The sequence below is a fragment of the Gracilinanus agilis genome, chromosome 1 (assembly GCF_016433145.1).
Source record: "Gracilinanus agilis isolate LMUSP501 chromosome 1, AgileGrace, whole genome shotgun sequence".
Lineage (NCBI taxonomy): Eukaryota > Metazoa > Chordata > Mammalia > Didelphimorphia > Didelphidae > Gracilinanus > Gracilinanus agilis.
This window is the reverse complement of record NC_058130.1, coordinates 722189895-722217557: the sequence shown is the minus strand read 5'-3', so window position 1 is coordinate 722217557 and position 27663 is coordinate 722189895. Positions and strand designations below refer to the sequence as shown.

The following is a 27663-nucleotide window of genomic DNA, read 5'->3' as shown; positions in this document are numbered from 1 at the left end:
ATTGACAGAAGGTAAGGGTTTAAAAAAAAAAGACTAGGCTATCTTGTAACTTCCAGAGTGTCAACTATTTCAACTCCTTTACTAAACTGTGGTGGTGATATAACAATAGAAGAGGTCAGTATTCCTGACTTCACATCCTTTAACCAGAAACAATAGAAGACTGCCCACAGTTAACAGTAGAAAAGTAGACCCAAGATATTCCCAATTTAGAAGAAAATGAAAGAAAGAAATCATACCTACATTGAGCCAACAATGCCATAAAAACCAATCTCTCTATCAGGTACAATGTAACATGGTGCCAGAAACAACTGGATTCTCTTCAGAGAGACCTGTACAATGTCCTTGTATCACTTCTTTTGACCTTTATGTGAGTGCTTGACTTGTATGAGTTCTCTGTAAAATAGTCTTTTTAGGCAATTGTACATTTGGCATTCAAACAACATAACCAGCCCTTTGGAGTTGCTCTCACTGAAGTAAAGCCTGAATATTTGGCAGTTCATCTGGAGAAAGGACTTCTGTGTCTAGTACCTTATCTTGCTAGGTGATCTTCAGAATCTTCTTAGGACAATTCAAATGGAAGGAGTTCCATTTTTTTGGCATGGCCCTGGTATATTGCCCAGGATTCACAAACAGCAATGAGATCAGAAAAATGGCTTTCAGCTTGGTAGGAAACCTAATAATACTTATGCTCTCTCATATTTTTCTTCAGTGGCTCCCAAATACTGAGAAAGCTCTAGCAATGTGTACATCACTCTCATCATCTATGTATACATCCTTGGAAAGTATACTTGCAAGGTAAGTGAACCTATCCACAGGATTCAAAATTTCTCGATTTGGTTACAGCACAAGTGGCAGGGAAATGATCCATATTCTGTTGCATCTCACCCTCAAAAGCTGCATTGAGTGTACAATCACTGGGAACAAAAAGTCACACACCAATTCTTCCTCCAATTTAGTCTCGACTTATAAAATTAATTTAATTTTCAAATTTCAAATTAAACAGTTTACTAGCTGTGCAGTATCAGACCTTGATGCTATTTTTGACCTTGTTGAAGTCATCTGACACCATTGCTACAAACATCATGCTAAAAAGCATGGAAGCAGACACACAGCCCTGCTTCACTCTATTGGTAACTAGAAAAGCATGAGAGCATCATCCATTATCCAGGATCCCTGAAAGCATACTATCATGAAAATGGCATACAATACTGATGAATTTCTCTAGGCAACAAATGTTTGCCATGATCTTCCAAACCCACCCCCCCCCCAACCTCCACTACTAACAACATCAAAGACCTTGATCAGATTAGTGGAAGGTATTTACAAACCTATGTTCTGCTCCTGGAATTTCTCCAGGAGTTTTTGGACAGCAAAAACCATATCAAATGTTTAAATGAGATGATCCCCAAAAAACCTGGAAAAATTATATGAAGTGATACAAAGTGAAATAAGTAGAACCAAGAGAACTTTGTACACAGAACAATAATGCATTATAATCAACTAAATTACAACTATTATCAACTAGGAAAGGATTCAGGACTATTCCCAGGGACTCATGATGATAAAGGATATCCACAGCCAAAGAAGGAACAGAGTTCAAATGCAGATTGAACCATACCAATCTTCATTTTATTTTCTCTAGTGTAAGCAATATGTGTCTTGTATTACATAATGAACAAGGAAATCTGTACTGTATTACAACATTTGTTCATCCTATATTACCTGCCTTCTTGGGGAGGGAGGAGAAATGACAAGGAGAGAAAGAACATGACTTGCAAAATGTCAGAAAATGAGTATTAAAATCATTTTGACATGTTATATGGAAAAAATAATAATTGGGAAAAATGAGGAAAAAGAAGTCCTTGCCAATCCTCTTTAATCTTTATGCATTCTCTCTGAGATTATTGTCAATTTACCTTATATATACATCTTATTTTTACATAGTAATTTGTATGGTGTTTTCCCATATTATATGTGTAAGCTCCTTGAGGGCAGGGACTATTCTTCCTTTTTCTCAGTTTCCCTAGTACTTAGTATAATACCTTTCACATAGTAGGTACTTAATAAATGCTTGTTGATTCACCTGGCTATCTTTCCATAGTCCCTCTAATAAGCAGTTTACCTTCTTTTATCATCGTCACTAGTTTAATAGTGTAACAATCCAGGTATACATTAATTGTGATATTATTTTAAGAGTGCTCAAAAACTTAACTCTTATACTGCTAATGATTGATCTCTGTAATCTTGAGTCAAATTAAACATAGACCTTGCCAAATCCCTAGCCCTTCCCTAAGACTACACCCCAGAAGACAGTTCAGTTATCTCAGTCTCCTTACTTTACCTTCAATGATCAATTAACATAGGTATCAAACATCAGTAGATGCCTTAGGCCATATCCCCTCTGGATCTGGATCTTAGCTCTACCTATTGTTTTAGGTTTTGGCAGTTTGCATTTTACGATGATTACCTCATAATGTTAATGTATCAAGCCACTGGGCTCTCCCCTTCCCCCCATACTGTTGTAACCCCAATAAAGGTGACAAGAAGTCAGTTGGCAAGGAAGGTCTTAACCATCAGAGCTCCTAACCATGAAGCTCTTGACCACCAGAGCTTACTTGCTATCTGTCTACCTTATGCCAAAACTTTCTGTGTCTGTGTGTCTTTATTCTCGCCTTATATTCTCTTTACATTAGTCCTTAACCTGTAACCCATTTTCACTCAGTACTTGGTTCCCCTTTCTGAGTGTCCAACCCACTAGGAATCTTTGTCGAGTCAGTGAACGGCTTCATCTGGCGCCCAACATGGGTTGAAACCTGAGAGGAAGACTGCAGTGCAGGACCCTGGACGGTCAATGGACCTCAGGTGGCCTCTGGGGTGAGTCGCTGACCACTAGAAAATGGGTCAGAAACTTTCTTCTCACACTAGTTACATACAGTCGCTTAAATCTTTAGTGTACAGGCAAGGATACAGAGTTCCAGAAGCTAAACTTCAGGCATTATTTAAGGTAATTTTAAAATGTGATCCAAAGTTCCTAGAAATAGAAGTACTCAATGTACAGCAGTGGGACCAACTTGAACAGACTTTAAAGAAAGTGCAAGAAAAGGGACTTAGAGTCACATCATCAATATGGCTAACTTGGAAGGTAGTTAGAACAGCATTAGAGGCAGAGACCATTCAGGATTCATTGCCCCAACCTGCCTCACTCTTAGACATACCCTGAACTCCTTCTATCTTGCTCCACCTATCCTTCTAACTACTCTGTCTGCTACACAGCCTTTGCAGACTTTCCCCCACTCTCAACCTCCCCTGCCTCTTAAACCTTCTAGGCCTGATCACAACAATCAGGTTACCTCGCCACTTTCACTTCCCATTCCTTCTACTCCTTTTGAGGACATGGAAGATTCCTTAATACTGGAGGATAATCCTCTCACAGATGTGCCTTCCATTCCTCCTGCTCCCTCACCTCAGCCTGTCACCTCTAAGCCAACTAAGTCCTACTCCACCCAAACTACTACTTCTCGCCCATCTCCACCTCAGCCTCCACCTAGAACTCATAGGATTGTGACAGTTAAACAGGCAATAGCCAGCTCACCAATTGAAGACAATGTGGACATTTTGACTTACCCAGTTTTGTTGAGAGAAAACCCTGACAATCAGGATGAACTATTGGCAGAGCACAAAATATTTTATTTTAAAACTCTCAGAGATAGCGTGGTACAAAATGAGAATACAGCTCCCTTTACCCTGGCGCTAATTAAAAATATCAGTTAACAATTACTTACACCTGAAGAATGGTATACTTTAGCCTGAGCCACACTTAATGGTGGTGATTATTTGAATTGGAGATTTTCAGGATCTATCTAAGGAACAAGTGAAAGCCAATGAGAGAGCAGGAATTGATATCTCATATGAACAATTAATAGGAGAAGATGAATTTCACACCCTCCATATGCAATTGGCATATACAGAGCAAGCCTACAATCAAATTGCGGTAGCAGCAGAAAGAGCATGGCAGTCCTTACCCATGAAGGATAATGCGCCGAGTTCATTGGCAGATATTAAACAAAGGCCAACAGAACATTTTTCAGATTTTATTGACAGACTATCTACCACTATAAAAATTTCAGACCCAGAGTCTGGAGAAATACTTCTAAAAGATCTTGCATATGCAAACGCTAATGCAAACTGCCAAAACCTAAAATAATAGGTAGAGCTAAGATCCAGATAAGGCATCTACTGATGTCTGATACCTATGTTAATTGATCATTGAAGGTAAAGTAAGGAGACTGAGATAGCTGAACTGTCTTCTGGGGTGTAGTCTTAGGGAAGGGCTAGGGATTTGGCAAGGTCTGTGTTTAATTTGACTCAAGATTACAAAGATCAATCATTAGCAGTATAAGAGTTAAGTTTTTGAGCACTCTTAAAATAATATCACAATTAATGTATACCTGGATTGCTACAAATAGCTGTGATTGATTTTCAACAATATTTCTTCTGATAGTTTGTATTTTTACTTTTGAAAACTGTTTGCATCCCTTGGCCACTTCTTTTGTCTTTTACCCTTTCATAAACTTCTTCAAAAGGGGGCATAGATGGTCAAGGATTCAAGTTCTCAGATTTCTGCTTGCTATCCACAATAGTGGTTTGAGATTGTCCACATCAAAGTAGGGAATGGCACTTTGGTCAGGACACACCCAAGCAAATTTCTTTATTGATGATTGTGACTTTCTTTAGAAATTTCATATGTTGTAATATGAGCGGTCTTTTTTTTTTCCTTTTTGAGTTTGATTTATAGCTTGAGGTGCTAGAGGGGAGATTTCAAGAGGGTTCATGAACTTGAATAGGCAATGATTATACTTTTATTTTTACTGACCTTTACCTGAAAGTTAACATTTTCTTTCACTTTTAAAAGTATAATTCTGAGAAGGAGTCCATAGGCTTCACCAAGTCAGTCAAAGTGATCCATAACACAAAAATGTTACATTTTCTGCTTTATAAGGGTGATGTTTAGCTTCCAACTACTGCTGTTGTATGAGAGACAGACACTTGCCCTTTGTATGGGTTAAGAGGTAGGATGATTATAACCAGTTATTCATTCTCTAATATCCCATGACCTATATTGGTGATGACTCTGTGGTGAGATTCTATTTTGCCTGTAGTAGTGAGGTTAAAGGGATGGAGATGTATAGATATATGGATGCTAACCTGAACAGGTTTCCCTCTTCTCTTCTTTCCCCTCTGAGCACATTGGAGTATCATAGAATGAGTGAAAGCTGATTATCCACACTGCTCTCTGGTGTTGCATGGTGGGCATTACATGTGAGAACTGGGGAATTTTTTTTATTATTTTAAAGTGTACTTTGTATAACTTTTTATGTAACTAGAAATTTTCTTTTCCTTTTTTACTGTCCTGAAATATCATAATTTCCATTTTCCTGAGATTCTTCTGAATAAATTGTTGTATTCTATTATCCCTCTCACACTTTTGTCCTATGAATCTTTGGATATGTTGCATAGTGTGAACCATCAAGCACATTTATTGTGTTGTTGTGTATACTTTAAGCTAAAATGGGCAAAATGACTGTTGAAGATTGAGAGCATCGTGGCAAAACCATTCTTGCAGGGAACTCCTTGTTATGCCAGTGTCTATTAATTAATCAACTAAATAACAACATTAATTTTGGGGTCAAGAATGTTGAATGTTCCCCACAAGGAAGCAGACAAAAGTATTATTGTGAACCAGTTTCATATTTATTGTCTCAAGGAGTTGCGGGGAGGTGGAGTTAGGAGAATGTCTTGAATTTGAATGTCTTAAAATAGGTCACCAAACCTCCCATTTTGAATGAAGAGACAGGAATTAGACACTAAATCCTCCTAGAAAGGAAAGGATTTTCTGAAGATCATTAGACACTTGTGATAGCAAAAGATGATGAGCAGTTGGTATAAGAAATTTATTCATGAAACTCACTATCCCAAGCTATGATCTTTTTCTGAAGAGCAACAACACCATATTGGATATGATTTATTCAAGTCCTAGGAAAGACCATAATTATGTCAAGGAAAAGAAATGAAAAAGCAGAAGAGACAAAACAAAAAACCTCAAGGGATTTCCATTTGATTTATATGACTTAAAGTCATGGAATCCAGGGGTCACAATGAGGGAATGCTTGAAAAGTCTCAGAAAACAATATGTCAATTTAGAGAACTCAAACATGTCTGTGTCCTTTTCCTCAGTATCAAACAAGTGCATAGTGAGAAGGAAGACCTAGTGAAGAGACCAGTAGAGCCAAAATAGAAAGACATCAGATTAAGTCAAGTGGCTTATATGTTTCTAGAAAAGGTGAATGTTGAGAGAAATCTGCATAGCTATATCCAGGTAGATTGAAACTAGATTGGATATGGTCATCAAGACCTTACTAAAACATATATTTGGTCATTCCGTAAACTCTGTGACCTTTGGGACCAAATATAAAATAACTTTGTTTGGACTTTAAATCTCTCTACATCCTGGTCCTTTTGTAGCTTTCCAGTCTTCTTACATTTTATTCTCTTCTACCAATTAGTTTCCAAACAATTACCTTTTTGCTGCTCCTTTCACATGAAAATCTATATCCTAATTCTGGGCATCTTCACAGGCTGTCCTTCGTACTTGAAACTCTCATTTTCCTCATTTCTGCCTCCTATTTTCCCAACTTCTTTCAAGACTCAGGGCCTATATCTTAGGAATGTCAGGTTGGCATTTAATGTAAGTAAGGAGTTTATCCAATAATCTCAGACACCACACTTTCTGTTCTTAAAAGGATGATAAGGCCTACAGACATGTATTGGCTAGAAAGAACTCAATGAGGTAATGATCCGAAACCACAATATTATTTTCTGACATCCAGGAAAAACACAGAGGAACCACAATTGTACTTAATTGAGTTTACAGGAACTTATAATCAAGTTAAAATTTATTGGAATAAAAGTAAAGCAACCATTCAAATTTTTACTATTAGTTGAACTCTTGAAATTGTACTATTTCCCAGAAAGATTTCATAAATTTCTCTCCTGTGGATTTTTATCAATTTGTATCTTACTTAATCCCAAATAGGGTCATGAAGAATCAATCATACATGACTGAAAAACAAATTAACAACATAAAAAGGGTTTGGGGAGGCAGAGGTGAGGAGGAAAGGCATCCTATGCATGATGGCTAGGGTTCCTGAAAATATTTCTTCAGGTTTCTTAGAAATATTACTACTACAAAATTTTATTGTGCTGTATAGCAAAAAGACAAAACAAGCATATGCATACTAGGGCAATACAAGTAGACAAAGGTTTGTCCCCACAAGACAGAGATCTGATCATGTCAATCTCCTGCCCCATAAACATTCTCTAATACCAATAGGATCAAAAACAGACTCTTTTTTTGGCATTTAAAATCCTTAAAAGTTGAGATTTTCAGCCTACCATTCCAACCTTATAATACGTTATTACCCTTTATCCATTCTATGGTTTACTCAAATAGTCCTCCTTGCTGTTGTTCATAATTATCAACCCATATCCTATCTCCTTACCTTTGCACAGATTATCACCCATGTTTGAAAGATACTCCCACAATTTCTTGGAATTCCTAGTTTTCTTCAAAGTTCCACTTAAGCTGTACCTCTTATGTGAGTTTATGGCTTTGTTATAGGTGATTTATAATTAGAGATAGATTTAGGAGAGGTAAGCAGACAGATCGAGCTGAAGCCTGGCTGAGACTGAGTAAGTTCTAGTTCAGAATGTTTGGAGAGGTTTGTCCACACAGTGATTTGGCAGCAGTTGGCCCAGAAGGAGTTTGCCTAGGAGTGTGTAGAAGCAGCATCTGATCAACCAAGCCTCTAAGTCTATGGACAGATCTTGGGATCTCACGAAGAAGAGATAGAGCTTCAAGCAAATCCTAGGTTGAGTGGGTGCAAGCCTGCTGTTGGTGGACAACAAGCAAGAAGCCCTTTTTACTCCCCACTCCTATTTGGATCACTTGCTGCGATAGAAGAGTTCCTGGGTCCAAAATACATCTGGAGGTCATCGTGGACATGTTGTGTGAGATTCCCAAAATCCCCTATCTCAATCCAGCTCAGCCATTGCTGGCTGGCTGTTAGATAGTGTAGGGTAGCCAACACAGAGCCAGCATTCTTTGGCAGTTGGTAACAGATCTGAGAAGTTAGAAAATCCTCTCCCTCCAATCCTATCCTTTATCAAACCATTAAACTAAAATTTTATAAAACTTCATTGTTATTCTCTCCCCCAGCCACCAAGAACCCACAGAGTTTTAACTCTTTCACTGACTTTAGTTAATGTCAGTTACTGTTTGTTTACCCCAGCTAAGATATATTATGTTTCCTCTCCCGGTACATTTGATGTTTCTCATTCATTCCTAACCTATTTCCCCATTCCCCTGAGTTTCAGTAGTTTACTGTCACCCTTTCCCCAGTGTGCAGGGTTCCTGGTGTTTTTCTTTTTCAGTTGGCAACCCAAATGGTTGGTTTGGGTTAGGAGAGTAAAGGAAGTTATTCATAGACTCATCAAGAACTTGGGAGTGCCTCTATTTATTGCCTCTATATCCTCTACTGTGAATTCGGTATGCTTTTTAAGATGGACAAAAGTCATTGGAAGTGGGAGTCTGGTAAACATTCTAGGGAGCCTAACAGCCATCAGCTCCTAGCTAAGATTCTAAAGAGGAGCTGTTCCACTCAGCTCCACTAAGCTCCTGACCACTCTCACTGATTAAAAAGAAGGGAGAGGCTTATTTACTACTAAAGCACACAAAATAACACCTGAAAAGGTTTTTTTGCTCTCTATTTCTTTTTCTCTGGAATTAAGTTTAAGATCTGGTTATAAATACTTACAAGGGTAATTAAAGGTGGCTAACAATACTATTAGTATAACATCTCCTTATTACATAGTATTGGTAGCACACAGATTAAAGATGGAGGAAATTTTTTACTATGTTTTGAATGTGATGTGGCAATGTGTAATGTTTATTCCATACATATTTTTTAAGCTACTACCTAAGTCCTGCTACATCATTTTGGATTTTGAATGGGTGCACCCAATATTAGAGGTGACAATATACAACTTAATAGCACATCTACTTGTTGTGGGATTGTGTTGTTATTTAATACATAGGATTCATTGGATGTTTTACTGTTTTGGATATTTCTTCAAGGTTGTTACTACTTGGCTATTTAGGGATTCTGAAATAAAGGTTATGCTGAGGATTTTACAGACAAAAATTGATATGATAAAATTGTACATGCAAACTAGTTATGGTATGGATAAAGAAAAACTAGGGGAAGCATCTGGCTACAATAAAAAGTCTAGATTAGAGAATGAGGAAAGTGCATTGGAAAAGAATACAGAACCTATACATGTACTGCTTTTAAGGGACATCCCAATGATTTCAGACAATGACATTGTCCATCTTAAAAAGCATACCGGATTCACAGTAGAGGATATAGAGGCAATAAATAGAGGCACTCCCAAGTTTTTGATGAGTCTATCTGTGTACTAAAAGAGCTAATGATAGCAATTAAAATGCATGATTCAGATTTCAATGATTTCCATTTCTTTTTCAGTGAGGTTCTCACTAAAAGGGAAAGAAATAAATTTCTGGAAGAGACATTGAAAACCCAAGGTGTTTTTGTTGTTGTTGTTGTTTTTAATTTTTTATTTAATTGATTAATTTAGAACATTTTTCCCTGGTTATAGGATTCATTTTCTAGTCCTCCCCTCCTCCCAACCCCTCCCATAGCCAAAGCACAATTCCACTGGGTTTTACATGTGTCATTCATCAAGACCTATTTCTATATTATCAATATGAAAATATCATTATTTCTGTTAGGGTGCTCATTTTGAGTCAATATCCCTAATTATATCCCTATCCACCAATGTGACTAGGCAGTTGTTTTTCTTCTGTGTTTCTACTCCCACATTTCTTACTCTGAATGTGGATACCATTCTTTCTCATAGCTCCTGCATAGTTGTCTTGGATCATTGCATTGTTGCTAGTACAGAAGTCTATTACATTCAATTTTACCGCAGTGTATCCATCTTTGTGAATAATATTCTCCTGGTTCTGCTCCTTTCACTCTGTATCAATTCCTGGAGGTCATTCCAGTTCACATGGAATTCCTCCAGTTCATTATTTCTTTGAGCACAATAGTATTTCATCACCAACAGATACCACAATTTGTTCACCATTCCCCAATTGAAGGGCATACCCTCATTTTCCAGGTTTTTTGCCACCACAAAGAGTGCAGCTATAAATATTTTTATACAAGTCTTTTTCCTAATGACCTCTTTGGGGTATAAACCCAGCAGTGGTAAGGCTGGATCAAAGGGCAGGCAATCTTTTAGCTCTCTTTTGGCATAGTTCCAAATTGCCATCCAGAATGGTTGGATCAATTCGCAACTCCACCAGCAATGCATCAATGTCCCAATTTTGCCACATGCTCTCCAACATTTATTACTTTCCTTTGCTGTCATGTTAGCTAATCTGCAATGTGTGAGGTGGCACCTCAGAGTTGTTTTGATTTGCATTTTTCTAATTATAAGAGATTTAGAACTCTTTTTCATGTGCTTATTGATAGTTTTGATTTCTTTATCTGAAAATTGCCTATTCATGTCCCTTGCCCATTTATCAATTGAGGAATGGTTTGATTTTTTTTGTATAATTGATTTAGTTCCTTATAAATTTAAGTAATTAGACCTTTGTCAGAAGTTTTTGTCATAAAGATTTTTTTCCCCAATTTGTTGCTTCTCTTCTAATTTTGGTTGCATTGGTTTTGTTTTTAAAAAAAGAAAAACTTTAATTTAATGTAATAAAAATTATTTCTTTTACATTTTATAGTTTTTCTAACTCTTGCTTGGTCTTAAAATCTTTCCTTTCCCAAAGATCTGACAAATATACTATTCTGTGTTCACCTAATTTGCTTATAGTTTTTTTCTTTATATTCAAGTCATTCACGCATTCTGAATTTATCTTGGTGTAGGGTGGGAGATGTTGATTTAAACCTAATCTCTCCCATATTGTTTTCCAATAGGCCCGGCAGTTTTTGTCAAATAGTCTATTTTTGTCCCAAAAGCTGGGCTCTTTGGGTTTATCATAGACTGTCTTGATGACATCACTTACCCCAAATCTATTCCACTAATCCACCCTTCTTTCTCTTAGCCAGTACAATATTGTTTTGATGACCACTGCTTTATAGTTGTTTAAGATCTGATACTGTTGGGCCACCTTCCTTCACTTTTTTTTTCATTATTTCCCTTGATATTCTTGATCTTTTGTTCTTCCAAATGAACTTTGTTATAGTATTTTTTGGAGTTTGATAGATATGGCACTAAATAAATAGAATAATTTGGGTACGGTGGTCATTTTTATTATTTTAGCTCATCCTACCCATGAGCAAATAATGTTTTTTTCCCAATTATTTAGATCTAATTTTAACTCTGTGGAAACTGTTTCATAGTTGTGTTTATATAATTCCTGTATATGTCTTGACAAATAGGTTCCTAAGTATTTCATTTTGTCTAGGGTAATTTTAAATGGCATTTCTCTTTCTAACTCTTGCTACTGGGATGCGCTGGAAATATATAGAAAAATGCTGATGATTTATGTGCGTTTATTTTGTAACCCGCAACTTTGCTAAAGTTGTTGATTATTTCCAATAGCTTTTTAGTTGATTCTCTGGAATTTTTTAATTAAACCATCATATCATCTGCAAAGAGTGATAGTTTGGACTCCTTGTTGCCCATTTTAATACCTTTAATTTCTTTTTCTTCTCTAATTGCTACTGATAGTGTTTCTAGTACAATGTTAAATGAGAGGTGATAATGGGCATCCTTGTTTCATGCCTGATCTTATTGAAAATGCTTCTAATTTATCCCCATTGCAGATGATGCTTGCTGATCGTTTAACATATATACTGTTTATTATTTTGAGGAAAAGTCCTTCTATTCCTATTTTTTCTAGTGTTTTCAATAGGAATGGGTGTTGTATTTTGTCAAAGGCTTTTTCAGCATCTATTGAGATAATCATGTGATTTTTGTTGGTTTGCTTGTTGATGTGGTCAATTATGTGAATGGTTTTGCTAATATTGAACCGTCCTTGCATTCCTGGTATAAATCCCACCTGACCATAATGAGTAACTTTTGTGATCACTTGCTGGAGTCTTTTTGCTAGTATTCTGTTTAAGATTTTTGCACCTACATTCATTAAGGAGATGGGTCTGTAGTTTTCTTTCTCTGTTTTTGTTCTACCTGACTTTGGGATCAGTACTATATTTATATCATAAAAGGAGTTTGGTAGAACTCCTTCTTTGCTTATTATGTCAAATAGTTTGTTAGTATTGAGATTAGTTGTTCTTTGAAAGTTTATAGAATTCACTTGTGAATCCATGTGGTCCTGGGGATTTTTTCTTAGGGAGTTCTTTTATGGTTTGTTAGATTTCTTTTTCTGATATATGATTATTTAAATATTCTATTTCTTCTACTGTTAATCTAGGCAGTTTATATTTTTGTAAATAATCCTTGCTATATAATTGGCTGAAATAGTTCTTTGTAATTGCCTTGATTTCTTCTTCATTAGAGGTGAGGTCTCCCTTTTCATCTTTGATACTGTTAATTTGGTTTTCTTCTTTCCTTTTTTTTATTAGATTGACCAGTACTTTGTCTATTTTATTTGGCTTTTTTCAAAGTACCAGCTTCTAATCTTATTTGTGAATTCAATAGTCCTTTTTCTTTCAATTTTATTAATTTCTCCTTTAACTTTTAGGATTTCTAATTTAGTTTTCATCTGGGGATTTTTAATTTGTTCACTTTCTAGTTTTTTAATTTCTCTGCCAAATTCATTGACCTCTGCCCTCCCTAATTTGTTAATATATGCCCTGAAGGATATAAATTTCACCCTCAGTACTGCTTTGGCTGTATCCCATAGATTTTGGTAAGAAGTCTCACTACTTTCTCTAAAGTGAAATTATTAATTGTTTCTATGATTTATTTTTAACTGGTTTTGGAGAATCATATTTAATTTCCAATTAATTTTTGGTTTGCCTCTCCATGTACCCTTGCTAATAACTATTTTTATTGCATTATGATCTGAAAAGGTTGCTTTTATTATTTATGGTTTTTTTGCTATGTTTTTATGCCCTAATATATGGTCAATCTTTGTGAATGTACCATGTATTGCTAAGAAAGATGCTGTATTCCTTTTTGTCCCTATTTATTTTCTCCACATATCTTTTAACTCCAATTTTTCTAAGATTTCATTCACTTCTCTTACCTCTTTTTTAATTATTTTTTTGGTTTGATTTATCTAGTTCTGATAGAGGAAGGTTCAGGTCTCCCACTAGTATAGTTTTATTATCTATTTTCTCCTCCCAATTTCTCCTTTAGAAATTTGGATGCTATACCACTTGGTACATACATGTTGAGTATTGATATTTCTTCATTGTCTATACTGCCTTTTATCAGAATGTAATTACCTTCCCTATCCCTTTTAAGTAGATCTAGTTTTACTTTGACTTTGTCAGATATCATGATTGCAACTCTTGACTTTTTTCCTCAGGTGAAGCCCAATAGGTTTTGCTCCAGCCTTTAAACTTCACTTTGTGTGTGTCTACCTGCCTCATGTGTGTTTCTTATAGACAACATATGGTAGGATTTTGGTTTCTAATCCATTCTGCTATTTGCTTCCATTTTATGAGTGAGTTCATCCCATTTACATTCAGAAATATTATTACCAACTGAGTATTCCCCAACATTTTGATTTCCTCTCCTTGTTCTGCCCTTTCTTCTTTCACTATTTCTTTTTATACCAGTATTTGTTTTTAATCTTTCCCCCTAATCCCCATCCTTATTTTACTTCCCTTTCTCACCCCCTCCCTTCTTATTCCCCTCTAATTTTTCTTTAGGGTCTTTTTGAGTTACCCACACAGTCTCCCTCCCTAGTATTGCTTCTTTCCCCAGCAGTCCATTTGTTACCCTTCTACCTCTCTATAGGGCACAAATCAATTCTCTGCCCCAATAGGTCTGATTGTTCTTCCCTCTTTGAGTCAATTTCAATGCCCATACAACTTAAGCATTTCCTGTCTCCAACTTCTTTACCCTTCCAGTGTATTGGTCTTCTCCCCCTCTCCCATCATATGCTTCTTTATGAAATACAAGTTTACTCCATTTTATCTCTTTCCCCATTTCTCTTTATATTATCCTCTTTTTTTACCTCTAGTTTTATATATATTTATATATACATGAATATATCTTGACTTTTCATCCTATACATTTTGTCACTGTTCCCTCTAAGTATAATTTTTCTAGGTATCCTGATGATGATAAAAATTTTTTTTTATTTTTAAAAGTTTTATTTTGAATATTTTCCCATAGTTACATGTTTCACATTCTTTCCCTTTCCCCCAAGCCTCTGTAACCCCCCTTAGCCGATACACAATTCTATTGGGTTTTAAATGTAGCATTGATTAAAACCTAATTCTATATTATTGATAGTTGGACTAGAGTTATCATTTAGTGGCTACATCTCCAATAATATCCCCATCAGCCCATGTGTTCAAGCAGTTGTTTTTCTTCTGTGTTTCTCCTCCCGCAGTTTTTCCTCTGAATGTGGCTAGTTTTCTTTCTCATAAATTCCTCAGCCTTGCTCTGGATTCTTGCATTGCTGCTAGAAGAGAAGTCTGTTATGTTCAATTGTACCACAGTGTATCAGTCTTTGTGTACAATCTTCTCCTGGATCTGCTCCTTTCACTCTACATCTAGTACTTTACCAGGTTCTGAACCTGGGGTGAAGGCAACATTGAGACATTGCCTTAGCCAACAGCAGTGCAAACCTACATACCCCTTAAAGTTCCCAGCTCTGTTATTGGAAATTTTGAGCCTTTGAACTACATTTCCATAGAGCCCACTGACTTCCTGTCATTACATGCTGACATAGACATGGGGATAAAATTGAGGGGTCTGGCTTGGCTAGGTCTCTTTCCTTCCTATGGTGGCTTGCAGTTGGGAATGGTGAGCTATTTGGACAGGTAGATTAGCCATAGCATGTGGTTTTATTTTATTTCTTCCTTTATTTCTAGTGATTATTAATAAAACATATAAAACCATAATATTTCAAGTTATTATTATTATATATATACATTTTAATTTTTACAATGATGGCAACCACTGAAGTTAGAGAAAGAATTCTCAAATTTTTAAGATAAATTTTGCAAAGCCACATTTCTCCTGCCATGGATTTTTACCCTCATCCCACCTTGAGAACACCTAGAGAACTCTGAACTTATTTCAGAGCTGCTGCTCTGCTCCTGCCTTTTTTGTGGTTTTGTTTTTGGTTTATTTTCCCTCTTTTTCCCATTTTCCCTGACCACTTGGCTGCTTTCATTTGAGGGATTTTTCTGAGAGCTCTTGGCTGAGAGGGATAAGGTGTTTCTCTTGCAGATCCTCTTGGCTGACAATCCAGCCACTTGCTCCTGAAGTTTCACCAGCTGCTCTGCCCACCCCTCCCTGAAATCAGAGACTCCTGCTGCTAACTACCAGCCACCTGTTGTTGCAGCTCTGTTCTGATCCCTGCTGATCCTGCTGCTGCAGTTGCTGTTGCTGTTGCTGATTGCTGCCTCCGCATCTTTAGAGCACAAGCTGGGAGATTTTAAGAACTGAGTGAAGTATAAATCCCTTCACACATATCCCTCCATGTGGGTTTTTGAGCCTGTTGTCACCAATTTTCTAGTCTCTACCCCAGTTAGGCTTCCATGCTCTGCCTGTGGTGTAGGGGACTGAGATAACATGTGGGCCCTAGCATTTTACCCAAGGGGGAAGGGGAAGGAAGGTTACTCTTCCAAACAGGAAATAGAATGGCAAGCATGGCCCACTCTATAAAAGAGCAATGCATTGCCTATTTCAAACATCTCTCAGTTTTAGGACATTTTTACTTCCTACCATTCCTAAGTGCACTGGTCTTTGTGATTAGCCTGAATAATCCTGAGATTTAGTGGAGAGATTTGTCTCCCTAGAACCTCCCACCCCCAACCATTTAGGTCTGCCCAGAAATTTTATGAGATTTATCCACACTATGCCCAGTGGGTGTATAGGAGCCTCCAGAACTCCAACAAAAGGAACCTAAATGGATTAGGAAGAAACTTTAAAAAGTCTGGAGGTAGATTTTAAGCCTTTTCAGACTCCATTGTTTTATGAAAGTCTCTATGTCTTAGTGTACTTTGCTGATTGTTTCCTTTATGATTTAATTTTGTTGTTTTAATTTCATATATTAATCTGTTCCTTTCTGATATACTGAATCATTTTAAGCTACAGTTATGATTAAAAATGATAAAGACTGATATAATAAGAGAAATTAGTATTTTAATTAAAGCCATGGCCACATTGGTAAAATATATATGTCCATGCCTACCTAACTTTTAAATTTACCACCGGAGCCCATCTTGTCCCTCTTGTTTGCCAGCCAGCCACTCTGCAAAACCCAGAAAGAGGCTTTCTCTAGGCCCTCCTCTGAATTTAAATTGCCCCATACGTGGGGACGCTGGACGTCCCCACACCTTAAAACAGAAACCGGAAACCCATAGGAATCATGGGAAATGTAGTCTCAAAGTCCCCACATGTCCATAGGGAGTCTGATAGACACTTCCAAATAGCACTTCCCTGAATTCAAAACAAACATTTCCCCCTGAGATCCAGCAAAAAAAAAGGTTAGCCCTTTTTCTTCCCTGGATCTGTTAACATAGACAACTTCTAAATTTTAGGAATTTGGGGGATAAAAGAAATAGATGAACAAATGGATAAACTAGCCACATTGACAAAAAACCAATTTGGGGGCAGTCCCCTATTGGCATATTAGTGTACATTCAAAACAATACATTCAACTCAATTTCAACTCCCCATAGTTCAATCAACTGCACCCCAAAGTTAAATTTTGATCTTCATGGTCCAATGAAGGATCTTTAGGCATCTTTTTGGTGCCTTCACCAAACAGGTCCGTCGTCTGGATTCTGGGGAGATGGCAAAATCCTTGTCCTGAAATTATTCTCAAAAGAATTTAAACTTAACATTATAGATTATAAAACATACATTTCCTTCTAAGAATTATACATTTTCCCCTGAAATTACTCCTAAAAGAGTTAAATATACATATATTTTTACATTATCGAATTTTAAAAAGCTTAACACACATCCCCCTGAGGAAAATTCTAAACACACCTTTTTTCCTGAAAAGGGTACCTCAGGTCAGCTAAGGATGAGTGGCTGAGTCACGGGGGTTGTATGAAATCAATTGGCAAAATAAAAAGAATAAAATTCAAGAAAAAAAGAAGAAAAAATTAACTTGTGAATAAAATGTAAAATGTGCAAAAAATGTAGGGAAAATAAACTTATAACAGGCCTTTGAATCAAGGCCTAATGAAAGTGATTTAAGCAATTTGCTATTACCCATTCAGGGCCAGGATTTAAGGGAAATGTCTCTCTCTGATCTGATTTGCCATCAGCTTTTCAGGGAAATGAGCCAAATAAATAACCAATCTTAGGTGCTTCACTAGGAATTCAAGTTGACGGGACCCATGTCCTCTAAAGTTTTAGAAAAGACTGGGACTCCAGGACTCAAACCCCAATTTCAAGCCCTAAGGTATTGGCATAGACCTCTGCAATCCATGCAGATTTTTAGTCAATTCTCTGTGACCTTGTGCTTTCTTAGCACTATTAACGGCTCTTGTGTTCCCTTCTCCTGGAATCAGACAGAAAGGCATTAAATCACAGTCCCATAGTTCTCAGGCTCTTCAAATGTTTGCATTAAGCTTATATCACTGTAAAATCAAAAAAAGGATAAATAATGATAATATATGTACTTCCAGTACAAGATGAGAAAAAGGAAAAATCAACTGGTCTAATTTAAAAAATAATGTTTTAAAAATCAGAAATATATTTATATATATAGCTTAGAATTAGTGAAGGGTTTTGTTACCCAAAAATGAGATTTACTTTCTGTGAGTATAAATGGATCTTACAAAATAGCAGATTCACAATGCACATTCAAATAGAGTACCATAATTTCTAATAACACATTTTAAAACAATAAACAATGATGTTTAAAAAATCATATGCTTGTTACAACTTTTAAATCTTGGCTAAGAGTTTCTCAAGAAACTATTACTGCTTTCGTATCAAAATCTGATATTTAAAAATTTTTCTAGTCTAAATTACCTCAAGAATTCTAGATCCTTCTGATAAAAGTATACAGGAGCAACTTGGCTTCCTGTTTTAAAAAAAAAAATCCCGGGTAGGAAATTTTCATGCTTCTACCCATTTAAGGCAATAAATTTTCTTATAATAAAATATGTAAAAGCTTATCCTTTAAGAAAACAATTCTTTAGGATCTAAAGTAAAAATTAAAAGACCTTTCATAAAATTACAATTTAAATCTCAAGGCGTGGAAACTTCCAAGGTTCTATACAATTACCAAGACAGAATAAAACTTAAAAGACATGTGCTCCTATAAGATGTTCATAGATGGTACATATAACCGCATTGTTTTTGATACAGTAAGCTTTAAGTAAATTAGGAAGTATAATAAAATCATAAGCAGAAACTTTCTTAGCTTAAAATGATTCAGTGCAACAGGAAAATCAACGAAATAAGCAAGATTAGTTCACAAAACTAATCAGCAAAATACAGTAAGATATAGTCTCTTTAAAATCCATTCAGTTCTGAAAGGTTCTAATTGAAGGTCTTTATAATCAGTCTCTGCTCTAAATATAAGGGTTTTTTTTTTAAGTTCAAAGTTCTAAGCAGGTATGGGGTGAATTTCTTTCCCTGATGTTCAGTTTTTAATCACAAGAAAGTTTGAATAGGCCATGCGCCCAATGAAGAGTAATCACTAGTTCAAGGTTCAGACGCTAGTGTCCACATGGGGTCGTGGGCTCAGGGCTAGAGAAAAGCTTAGGTCAGTTTTGTAGAAAATCCCACATGTAGAAATTGTGGGCGGGGGTTTCCCATGGAGGGCAAGAATGGTCTTTCAGGTTAAGATTCCTCTATAAGAGAGTAGGGAGAAAGGGGAATACTTCCCAAATCTTTAGCAGCAGAGCTGAAGCTGAAACAGCGGCACTCGGCAAGTCAGGCTGAGGGTCGCTCCTCAGAAATCTCAGGATTCAATGAGGCAGGAATGGAGGCCAGCGGTCTGTACTGGTGGGCTCCGGATTCAGCAGAGATCAGAAGTGGCAGGAACATGAGGCAGCGGTGAGTCAGGAAAAGCAGGGTAGATCACAGGCACTGGGGCACTAGAAGGGCACCCAGAAGCCAGAAGCAGCTGCTCTGCCTTCCCAAGGTGGGTTGGGGTCAACTGTCTGGCTGAGTCCCACCTGAGGCAAAAACATACTATTACTTTTAGCAAAAGCATGGCGAGCATTGCTCAAAAGTGCTGAGCAATATGGCCAAAAGGTAGGCATGGCTCTAAATGCTCTCATTAGGCTATCTGGAAAATTGAGAGTTACTTTTCCGATGTAGTGGTTGCCATCAATGTTATGATTAAAATGATAAAGACTGATATAATAAGAGAAATTAGTATTTTAATTAAAGCCATGGCCATGTTGGTAAAATATATATGTCCATGCCTGCCTAACTTTTAAATTTACCACCGGAGCCCATCTTGTCCCTCTTGTTTGCCAGCCAGCCACTCTGCAAAACCCAGAAAGAGGCTTTCTCTAGGCCCTCCTCTGAATTTAAATTGCCCCATACGTGGGGACACTGGACGTCCCCACACCTTAAACCGGAAACTGGAAACCCATAGGAATCATGGGAAATGTAGTCTCAAAGTCCCCACGTGTCCATAGGGAGTCTGCTAGACACTTCCAAACAGCACTTCCCTGAATTCAAAACAAACACTACTATGTTTTTGGCTATTAGATAAATTCTGTTATATGATTTTATTTGTACTTCTCCATGACTGTACTAAAGCAAATATCATTGTAAAAGTTCAGAGTCAAATTACATAAACCCTTTCAGGAGATCACATGTTGCCTTAACAACCTTTTGTTCTTTTTTGCCTTTGTTAATTATCACATATGTGATGGATGGACTCCATCAAACTGGTTACAACCTGTGTTAGCAACCTTTAGAGAATTTAATGAGCTAAATATCTCAATCAATTTTAAGGAGCCTTCAGAAGTGATTTTTAGATATCTAATAGCATCCACTATCTTTAATCATTTGCCTGCCTCTAAGTTCTTTGTAACAAGGAATAAGGGTCCATTTAGTAGCTGAAGTGATTATTATAAATCCCCACCTCAGCATTTATAAATCTGAAGTGATTTTCTCTATTGAGTCCTAGGCTCCTTGTGAAATGGGTGGGACATATTGGAGACAGGTCTGTAAACTGTTATAGTCTCATACCAGAGATAGGGAGGTACCCAAGAGGTTTAGTTGCCCTGTAATGGATCTCATTTTTTGGTGAGAAACCTTTGTGTTCTACCTCTCCTTGGCTGACACAGGGTGACATTGATTCTAAGGTATATATTTTTATTTTTTAAACATTCTTTTTTATTATAATTTTCCCTTGTATGTACAATACAGTATTTTGAGTTTCTTTTTTCTCTCATTTTTGTATTTGAACACATTATCGATATTAATCTTTTTTGACTTTGCAGTTATATAAGTTTGATATAAACATATTTGGTATAATATTAATACATACTCAAAAGCTGTAGACTATGGAAACATGCCATTTATTGATAAATGCTATGGGACTGTGATTAATGATGGTGTCTGATTCCAGGAGAAGGGAACAAAGGAGCCACTATACAGTGCAAAGAAGCACAAAGTCAAAGAGACCAACCAATCCCAATGCGATTGATGAGAATCTGCACAGTGCCTAGGATTATGAGGTCAAAAAGTACCAAGCCAATCCAGGTAGGATTGATGAATTTCTACACCAATACAAAAGGACTTGAACTTGTTTGGGGTGTGAAGTTGCAGCTGTTTTGACATGTGTCAGAAGCAGGTCTTCCCTGAACCACATCCTAGTCAAGTACCGAAGTTTGGCTATTATCCTGGTTCCCCCTATCCCTGAAAATGAAGGTAAAATCAGACCAGGGAATGACACTTCCCTTTCACACAAAAATATAGCCCTTTCTTCTCTATTATAATATGGCATCTTCCTGTAGTCTCTGCTGCCAATGGGTAATTGCATAATTACATAATTTACAATTACAAATAAATACTTTAATTGGGCCTTGATTCAGGGACCCGTTATAGATTTATTTTTCCTTTTCTTACATTTTTACACAGAAAGCTTTGACATTTTATATTTCATCCATAAGTTATTTTTTTCTCCTTTATTTGGATTTTTGATGCTTTTGGATTTCTTTTGCCAATTGATTCATACACCCCCATAACTCAACCATGTATCCTTAGCTGATCTGGGTGTTTGTCACTATCCTACTCAGAGGGGAATGTGTTATTATTCTCCTTGGGGGGAAAGTATTATTATCCAATAATGCAAAGTTTAAACTCTTTTGAGAGTAACTTTAGGATAAGAAACTTGCTACCTCCCAAAATCCAGAAAGTGAATGATGCACCATGAAGATGCCTGTGGAGATCCTACACTGCATCAAGAAGATCCAGAATGAATGTTGGAGTGCAGTGAATTGAACTGTGGGGGTTGAATGCATTTGTTTTGAATGTACACTCTTATGCTGAAAGGGAATGCCCCCAATTGGCTTTTTGTCAATGTGCCAAGCAATCATTGGTTTTGTCCTCTTTTCCTTTTATCCCCAAATTACTGTAATTTAAAAGTTGGTTATGTTTATAAGATGCATTGGAGAGACCAGTCTTCCTTGGATCTTAGGGAGTAAAGTGTTATTGGAGATTTTGGGCCTTTGAACTATATTTCCCAAGAGCCCACTGGCTTCCTGTTGTTACATGCTGATATAGACAGAGGGATAAAATTGAGAGATCTTGTCTGGCTAAGTCTCTTTCCTTCCTATGCTGGCTTTCAGCTGAGAATGGTGGGCTGTTTGAATAGGTAGGTTAGCCATGGCATGTGGTTTTACTTGATTATTTATTTCTTCCTTTATTTCTAGTGATTATTAATAAAAATAAGATAACCATATGTTTTCAGTTATTATTATTACATATTCATTTTAATTGTTACAAAGCATAATCACAAGCCTCTAGTGCAAGGCAGTTGTGCCTGCTTGGTACAAGCTCAGAATGAGGCTCTCATCCCCTGGCTAAGACCAAATTGATGCTCCAGTGCAAGGCAGTAGGCCTAAATTACCCATGTTACAATTCAGAGGGAAGCCACCTGAGGTCTCACCAGAGATCAAAGCCCCAACTGCCCCCACAGGAAGTTACCCCGTCACTTCCTGCATCCACCTCTAATTTCAAGCAGACAAATGGCAGCCTCAACACTGTTTGGGGCAGTCCCTTGTTCTTGATTTGTTACTTATTGTCTAAGAAATAGAAGGGTGGATTAATGGAATAGATATGGGGTAAATGACCTTACCAATCTAGTGTTTGATAAACCCAAAGATCCCAGATTTGGGGATAAGAACTTACTATTCAATAAAAAACTGCTGGGAAAATTGGAAAAGAATATAGTAAAAATTAGGTTTAGATCAATTACTTATACCCTATACCAAGATGAAGTCAAAATCGGTATATGGTTTAAACATAAAGAATGATGTTATAATTAAATTAGGAGAATGTAGAATAGTTTACCTGTCACATAGATGGAGAAGGAAGAATTTTTAAACAAACAAGAGATAGAGAATATTTGAAGATATAAATTGAATCATTTTGATTATATTAAATTAAAAAGTGATTGTACAAACAAAATCAATGCAACCAAGATTAGAAGGGAAGCAACAAAACTGGGGGGAAATTTTTTATAACAAATTTCTCAAATAAAGGTCTCATTTCTCAAATATACAGAGAACTAAGTCAAATAAGAATCCAAGTCATTCCCCAATTGACAAATGGTTAAAGGATATGAATAGGCAGTTTTCAGATGAAGAAATAAAAGTATTCAATAATCAACAGAAAAATGTTCTAAATCACTCTTGATTAGAGAAATGCAAATTAAAACAATTCTGAGGTGCCACCTCACACCTATAAGATTGGCCAAAATGACTATAAAGGAAAATTATAATGTTAGAGGGGATGTGGCAAAATTGGGACACTAATGCATTGCTGGTGGAGCTATGAACTGAGCCAATAATTCTGTAGGGCAATTTGGAATTATTTCCAAATTCCTATAAAATAATTTTAAATATTAATTATAAATAAATATTTTATGAATATATTACATATAATTTGTATTAATGTGTAGTAAATGTATTTATATATAGTATATACTTATAATTTTACATATTATAATTTACATGTAAATACATAATTAAAGAAAAAATTTTTAAAAATTAATATTCTAATCCAGTAATAGCATTACTAGATCTGTATCAAAAAATATGAAAAGTACCTATTTGTACAAAAATATTTATAGCTGCTCCTTTTGTGGTGGCAAACAATTGGAAACTAAAAGGATGCCCCTCAATTGGAGAATGACTGAACAAATTGTGGCATGTGATAATGATTGAATACTATTGTGCTTAAGGAATGATGAAAAGGAGGATTTCAGAAAAAGCTGGAAAGANGTATTAATGTGTAATAAATGTATTTATATATAGTATATACTTATAATTTTACATATTATAATTTACATGTAAATACATAATTAAAGAAAAAATTTTTAAAAATTAATATTCTAATCCAGTAATAGCATTACTAGATCTGTATCAAAAAATATGAAAAGTACCTATTTGTACAAAAATATTTATAGCTGCTCCTTTTGTGGTGGCAAACAATTGGAAACTAAAAGGATGCCCCTCAATTGGAGAATGACTGAACAAATTGTGGCATGTGATAATGATTGAATACTATTGTGCTTAAGGAATGATGAAAAGGAGGATTTCAGAAAAAGCTGGAAAGACCTACATGAACTGATGCAGAATGAAATGAGCAGAACCAGAAAAACCTTGTACACAAAAGGAAAATAATTTTTTTTATTTTAAAAAGGAAGAAAATATTAAATATCTCATAAAAAAGACAACTGGCATGGAAAATAGATCTAGGAGAGACAATTTAAGAATTATTGTTCTACATGAAAGCCTTGACCAAAAAAAAAAAATAACGAAAAAAACAAAAAGGCTAGACATAATATTACAAGAAATTAGCAAAGAAAATGCCCTAATATACTTGAATATGAGGGTAAAATAGAAGTTGAAATAATTCACAGATCACCTCCTAAAATAAATCTCCAAATTACAACTCCTGGAAATATCACTGAATTCAAGAGCTCCTAGGCCAAGGAGATTTCCATGTAGGTATAAAGAGTTTGACATTATTTAATTCCTTAAATTTTTCTTATTTACCATTTTATCCTTCTCTTGAGTCTTTTATTTGAACATCAAATTTTGGTCTGGTCTTTTCATCAGTAATGCTTGGAAATCTTAAGTGACCATTTTCCCCCCTGAAATAATATATTCAATTTTGCTAGATAGGTGATCTGGATTATAAGCCTAATTATTTTGGCTTCCAAAATACCATATTCTAAGCTTCCCAGACCTTTAATTTGAAGGCTGCTAAGTCCTGTGTAACAAAGACTAAAGCTCCAAGGCATTTGAATTATTTCTTTTTGGCTGTTAAGGGACTGGAGCCGAATTTATTGTGATTGGGCTGAATTTAAAAAAAAGCAAGAGTAGAAATCATGGTCTGAGACAAAACTAAAGTAAAATAGATCTAATTAAAGGAAATTTCATCTTAATAAAAGGTATCACAGACAATGAAATAATATCAGCACTAAACATATATGCACCAAATTGTATGGCCTCTGAATTTTTAAGAGAGAAATTAAATGAGCTTCAGGAGGAAATAGACTGTAAAACTATACTAGTTGGAGACCTCAATTTCTCCCTCAAAGATCTAGATAAATTGAATGAAAAAATTAGCAAGAAAGAAATTAAGGAGGGAAGTGAAATTTTAGAAAACTTAGAATAGATCTCTGGAGAAAATTAAATGGAAATAAAAAGGAACATATTTTCTTTTCAGCAGTACTGGGCATCTAAATAAAAATTAATCATGTAGTATGGCATAAAAACTTCCTAACCAAGAAAAGCAAAAATACTAAATGCGTACTTTTAAGATCATGATGCAATAAAAATTATGACCACTGAGAGTCTATGGAAAGACAAAAATTAATTTGAAACTAGATAATCTAATTCTCAAAAAGGGGTAGGTCAAAGAATAAATTATAGAAACAATTTTATTAAAGAGAATAACAATAAGAAGACAGTACATAAAAATTTATGAGAAACAATCAATGTAGTACTTAGAGGAAAATTTATATCTCTAAACATTTACATCAATAAAATAGAGAAAAAGCAGATCAAAGAATTGGGCATGCAACTAAAAAAGTGAAAAGGAATAAATTTTAAATGCCCAACTAAGATTAAATTGGAAATCCTAAAAATCAAAGTATTTAAAATAAAAGAACCATTGAAACAAAATAATAAGATTAGGAGTTGGTATTATAAAAAATAAACAACAAATAAAATAGAGCATTGGTTAATTTGATCACAGATGTATCTTTAGTAGATGGATTCAGTAGATCTTCACAGATGCCCAGGGTCTCAGTCAGTAATCCAAACTTGGAGAGGGAGCTAGAATTGTTGACATCCAGGGTCCACCTCTGTAATGTCTCACTTCAGGAAACCAGGTCACTAGATAGTAGATGTTCAGGAAACCCGGTCACTAGATAGTAGATGTTCTCTGGTGATTAGGATCCACACACAGGAGAACAAGCAGCTCCCTCCCTCCAGGAGTTCAATTGTCTTCTCCTGTGTCTCACACATGGAATTCTACAGCTGTTCTCTGTCACTCACATCTTCCTAAACCAGACTAAATATCCTTCTAACAATTCCCCCCCTTTGCACAAAGCCAAAATAGTGTTTCACACAATATCTTGGTATTTGAGCACTAACAAACTAAACGAAAATCTAACCCAAAACAATAAACAAATGACTCTTATTCTACCTCATCTAATTTAATACTACCTTACTCTAGGAATTAAGTCAAGGAAAGGTAAAAGTAAATTATACATGAATAGTTACAAAGTTCAAAGTACAAAGTAAACACATGCAAAACAAACAAAAAAAGATCCTAAAGAAAAATAAGGAAGAAATAAGAAGAAAGGGGAGAAAAATGGAAGTAAAATAATGGAGGGTATTAGGGGACTGATTAAAAACAAAACACTGATGTAGAAGGAAATAGTGAAAGAAGAGAGGGCAGGGCAAAGAGAGGGAATCAAAATGTTGGGGAATACAAAGTTGATAATTATAACACTGAATGTGAATGGGATGAACTTGCCCATAAAATGAAGGAAATAGTAGAGTGGGTTAGAAACCAAAATCCTACTGTGTGTTGTCTACAAGAAACACATGTGGCAGGTTGACATAGAGTAAAAATAAAAGGCTGGAGCAAAATGTATTGGGCTTCAACTAAGAAAAAGAAGGCAGGAGTTGCAATCATGTCATCTGACAAAGCCAAAGTAAAAATAGATCTGGTTATAGGAAAGGTAATTACATCCTGATGAAAGGCAGTATAGACAATAAAGAAATATCAGTACTCAAAATGTATGTACCAAATGGTATAACATCTAAATTTCTAACAGAGAAAATGACAGAGCTAAAGGAGGAAATAAATAGTAAAACAATAGTAGTAGGAGACCCGAACCTTCCCCTATCAGATCTAGATAAATCAAACTAAATAATAAATAAAAAGAGGTGAAAGGTGAAATCCTAGAAAAATTAGAGTTAATAGATATGTGGAGAAAAATAAATAGGGACAAAAAGGAATACACCTTCTTTTCAACAGCACATGGTACATTCACAAAGATTGACCATGGACTCAGGCATAAAAACATGGCAAACAAATGCAAAAGAGCAGAAATAATAAATGTAACCTTCTCAGGTCATAATGCAATAAAAATAATAATTAGTAAGGGTACATGGATAAGCAAATCAAAAAATAATTAGAAACTAAAGAATATGATTCTCCCAAATCATTTAGTTAAAGAACAAATCATAGAAACAATAATTTTATAGAAGAGAATGACAATGAAGAGATATCTTACCAAAATATGTGGGATATACCTAAAGCAGTACTCAGGGGAAAATTTATAACCTTGAGTGCATATATTAACAAATTAGGGAGGTCAAAGATCAATGAATTGGGCATGCAAATCAAAATTAGAAAACGAACAAATTTAAAATTCCCAGATGAAAAGTAAAGATCATAAAAATTAAAGGAGAAATTAATAAAATCAAAAGTAAAAAACTATTGAATTAACAAATAAGACCAGAAGTTAGTACTTTGAAAAACAAACAAAATTGACAAAATACTGGTCAATCTAATAAAAAAAGGAAAGAAGGAAACCAAATTAACAGTATCAAAGAGGAAAAGGGAGACCTCACCTCTAATGAAGATGAAACTAAGGCAATCATTAAAAAATATTTTGCCCAATTATATGGCAATAAATATAGCAATCTAGGTAAAATGGATGAATATTTACAAAAATAT

At 35.6% G+C, this 27663-nt stretch overlaps 1 protein-coding gene across 1 annotated transcript in view; it reads left to right on the top strand.

Annotated features, from left to right (window-relative positions):
* Window positions 1–3393: 3393 nt before the first annotated feature.
* Window positions 3394–27663, top strand: part of LOC123256753 (cytochrome P450 4F11-like) — a 98004-nt gene continuing 73734 nt past the window's right edge. Inside the window, exon 1 of the mRNA XM_044685320.1 lies at window positions 3394–3606. Coding sequence (XP_044541255.1) covers window positions 3394–3606 — 213 coding nt within the window. The remainder of the gene's footprint in view (window positions 3607–27663) is intronic.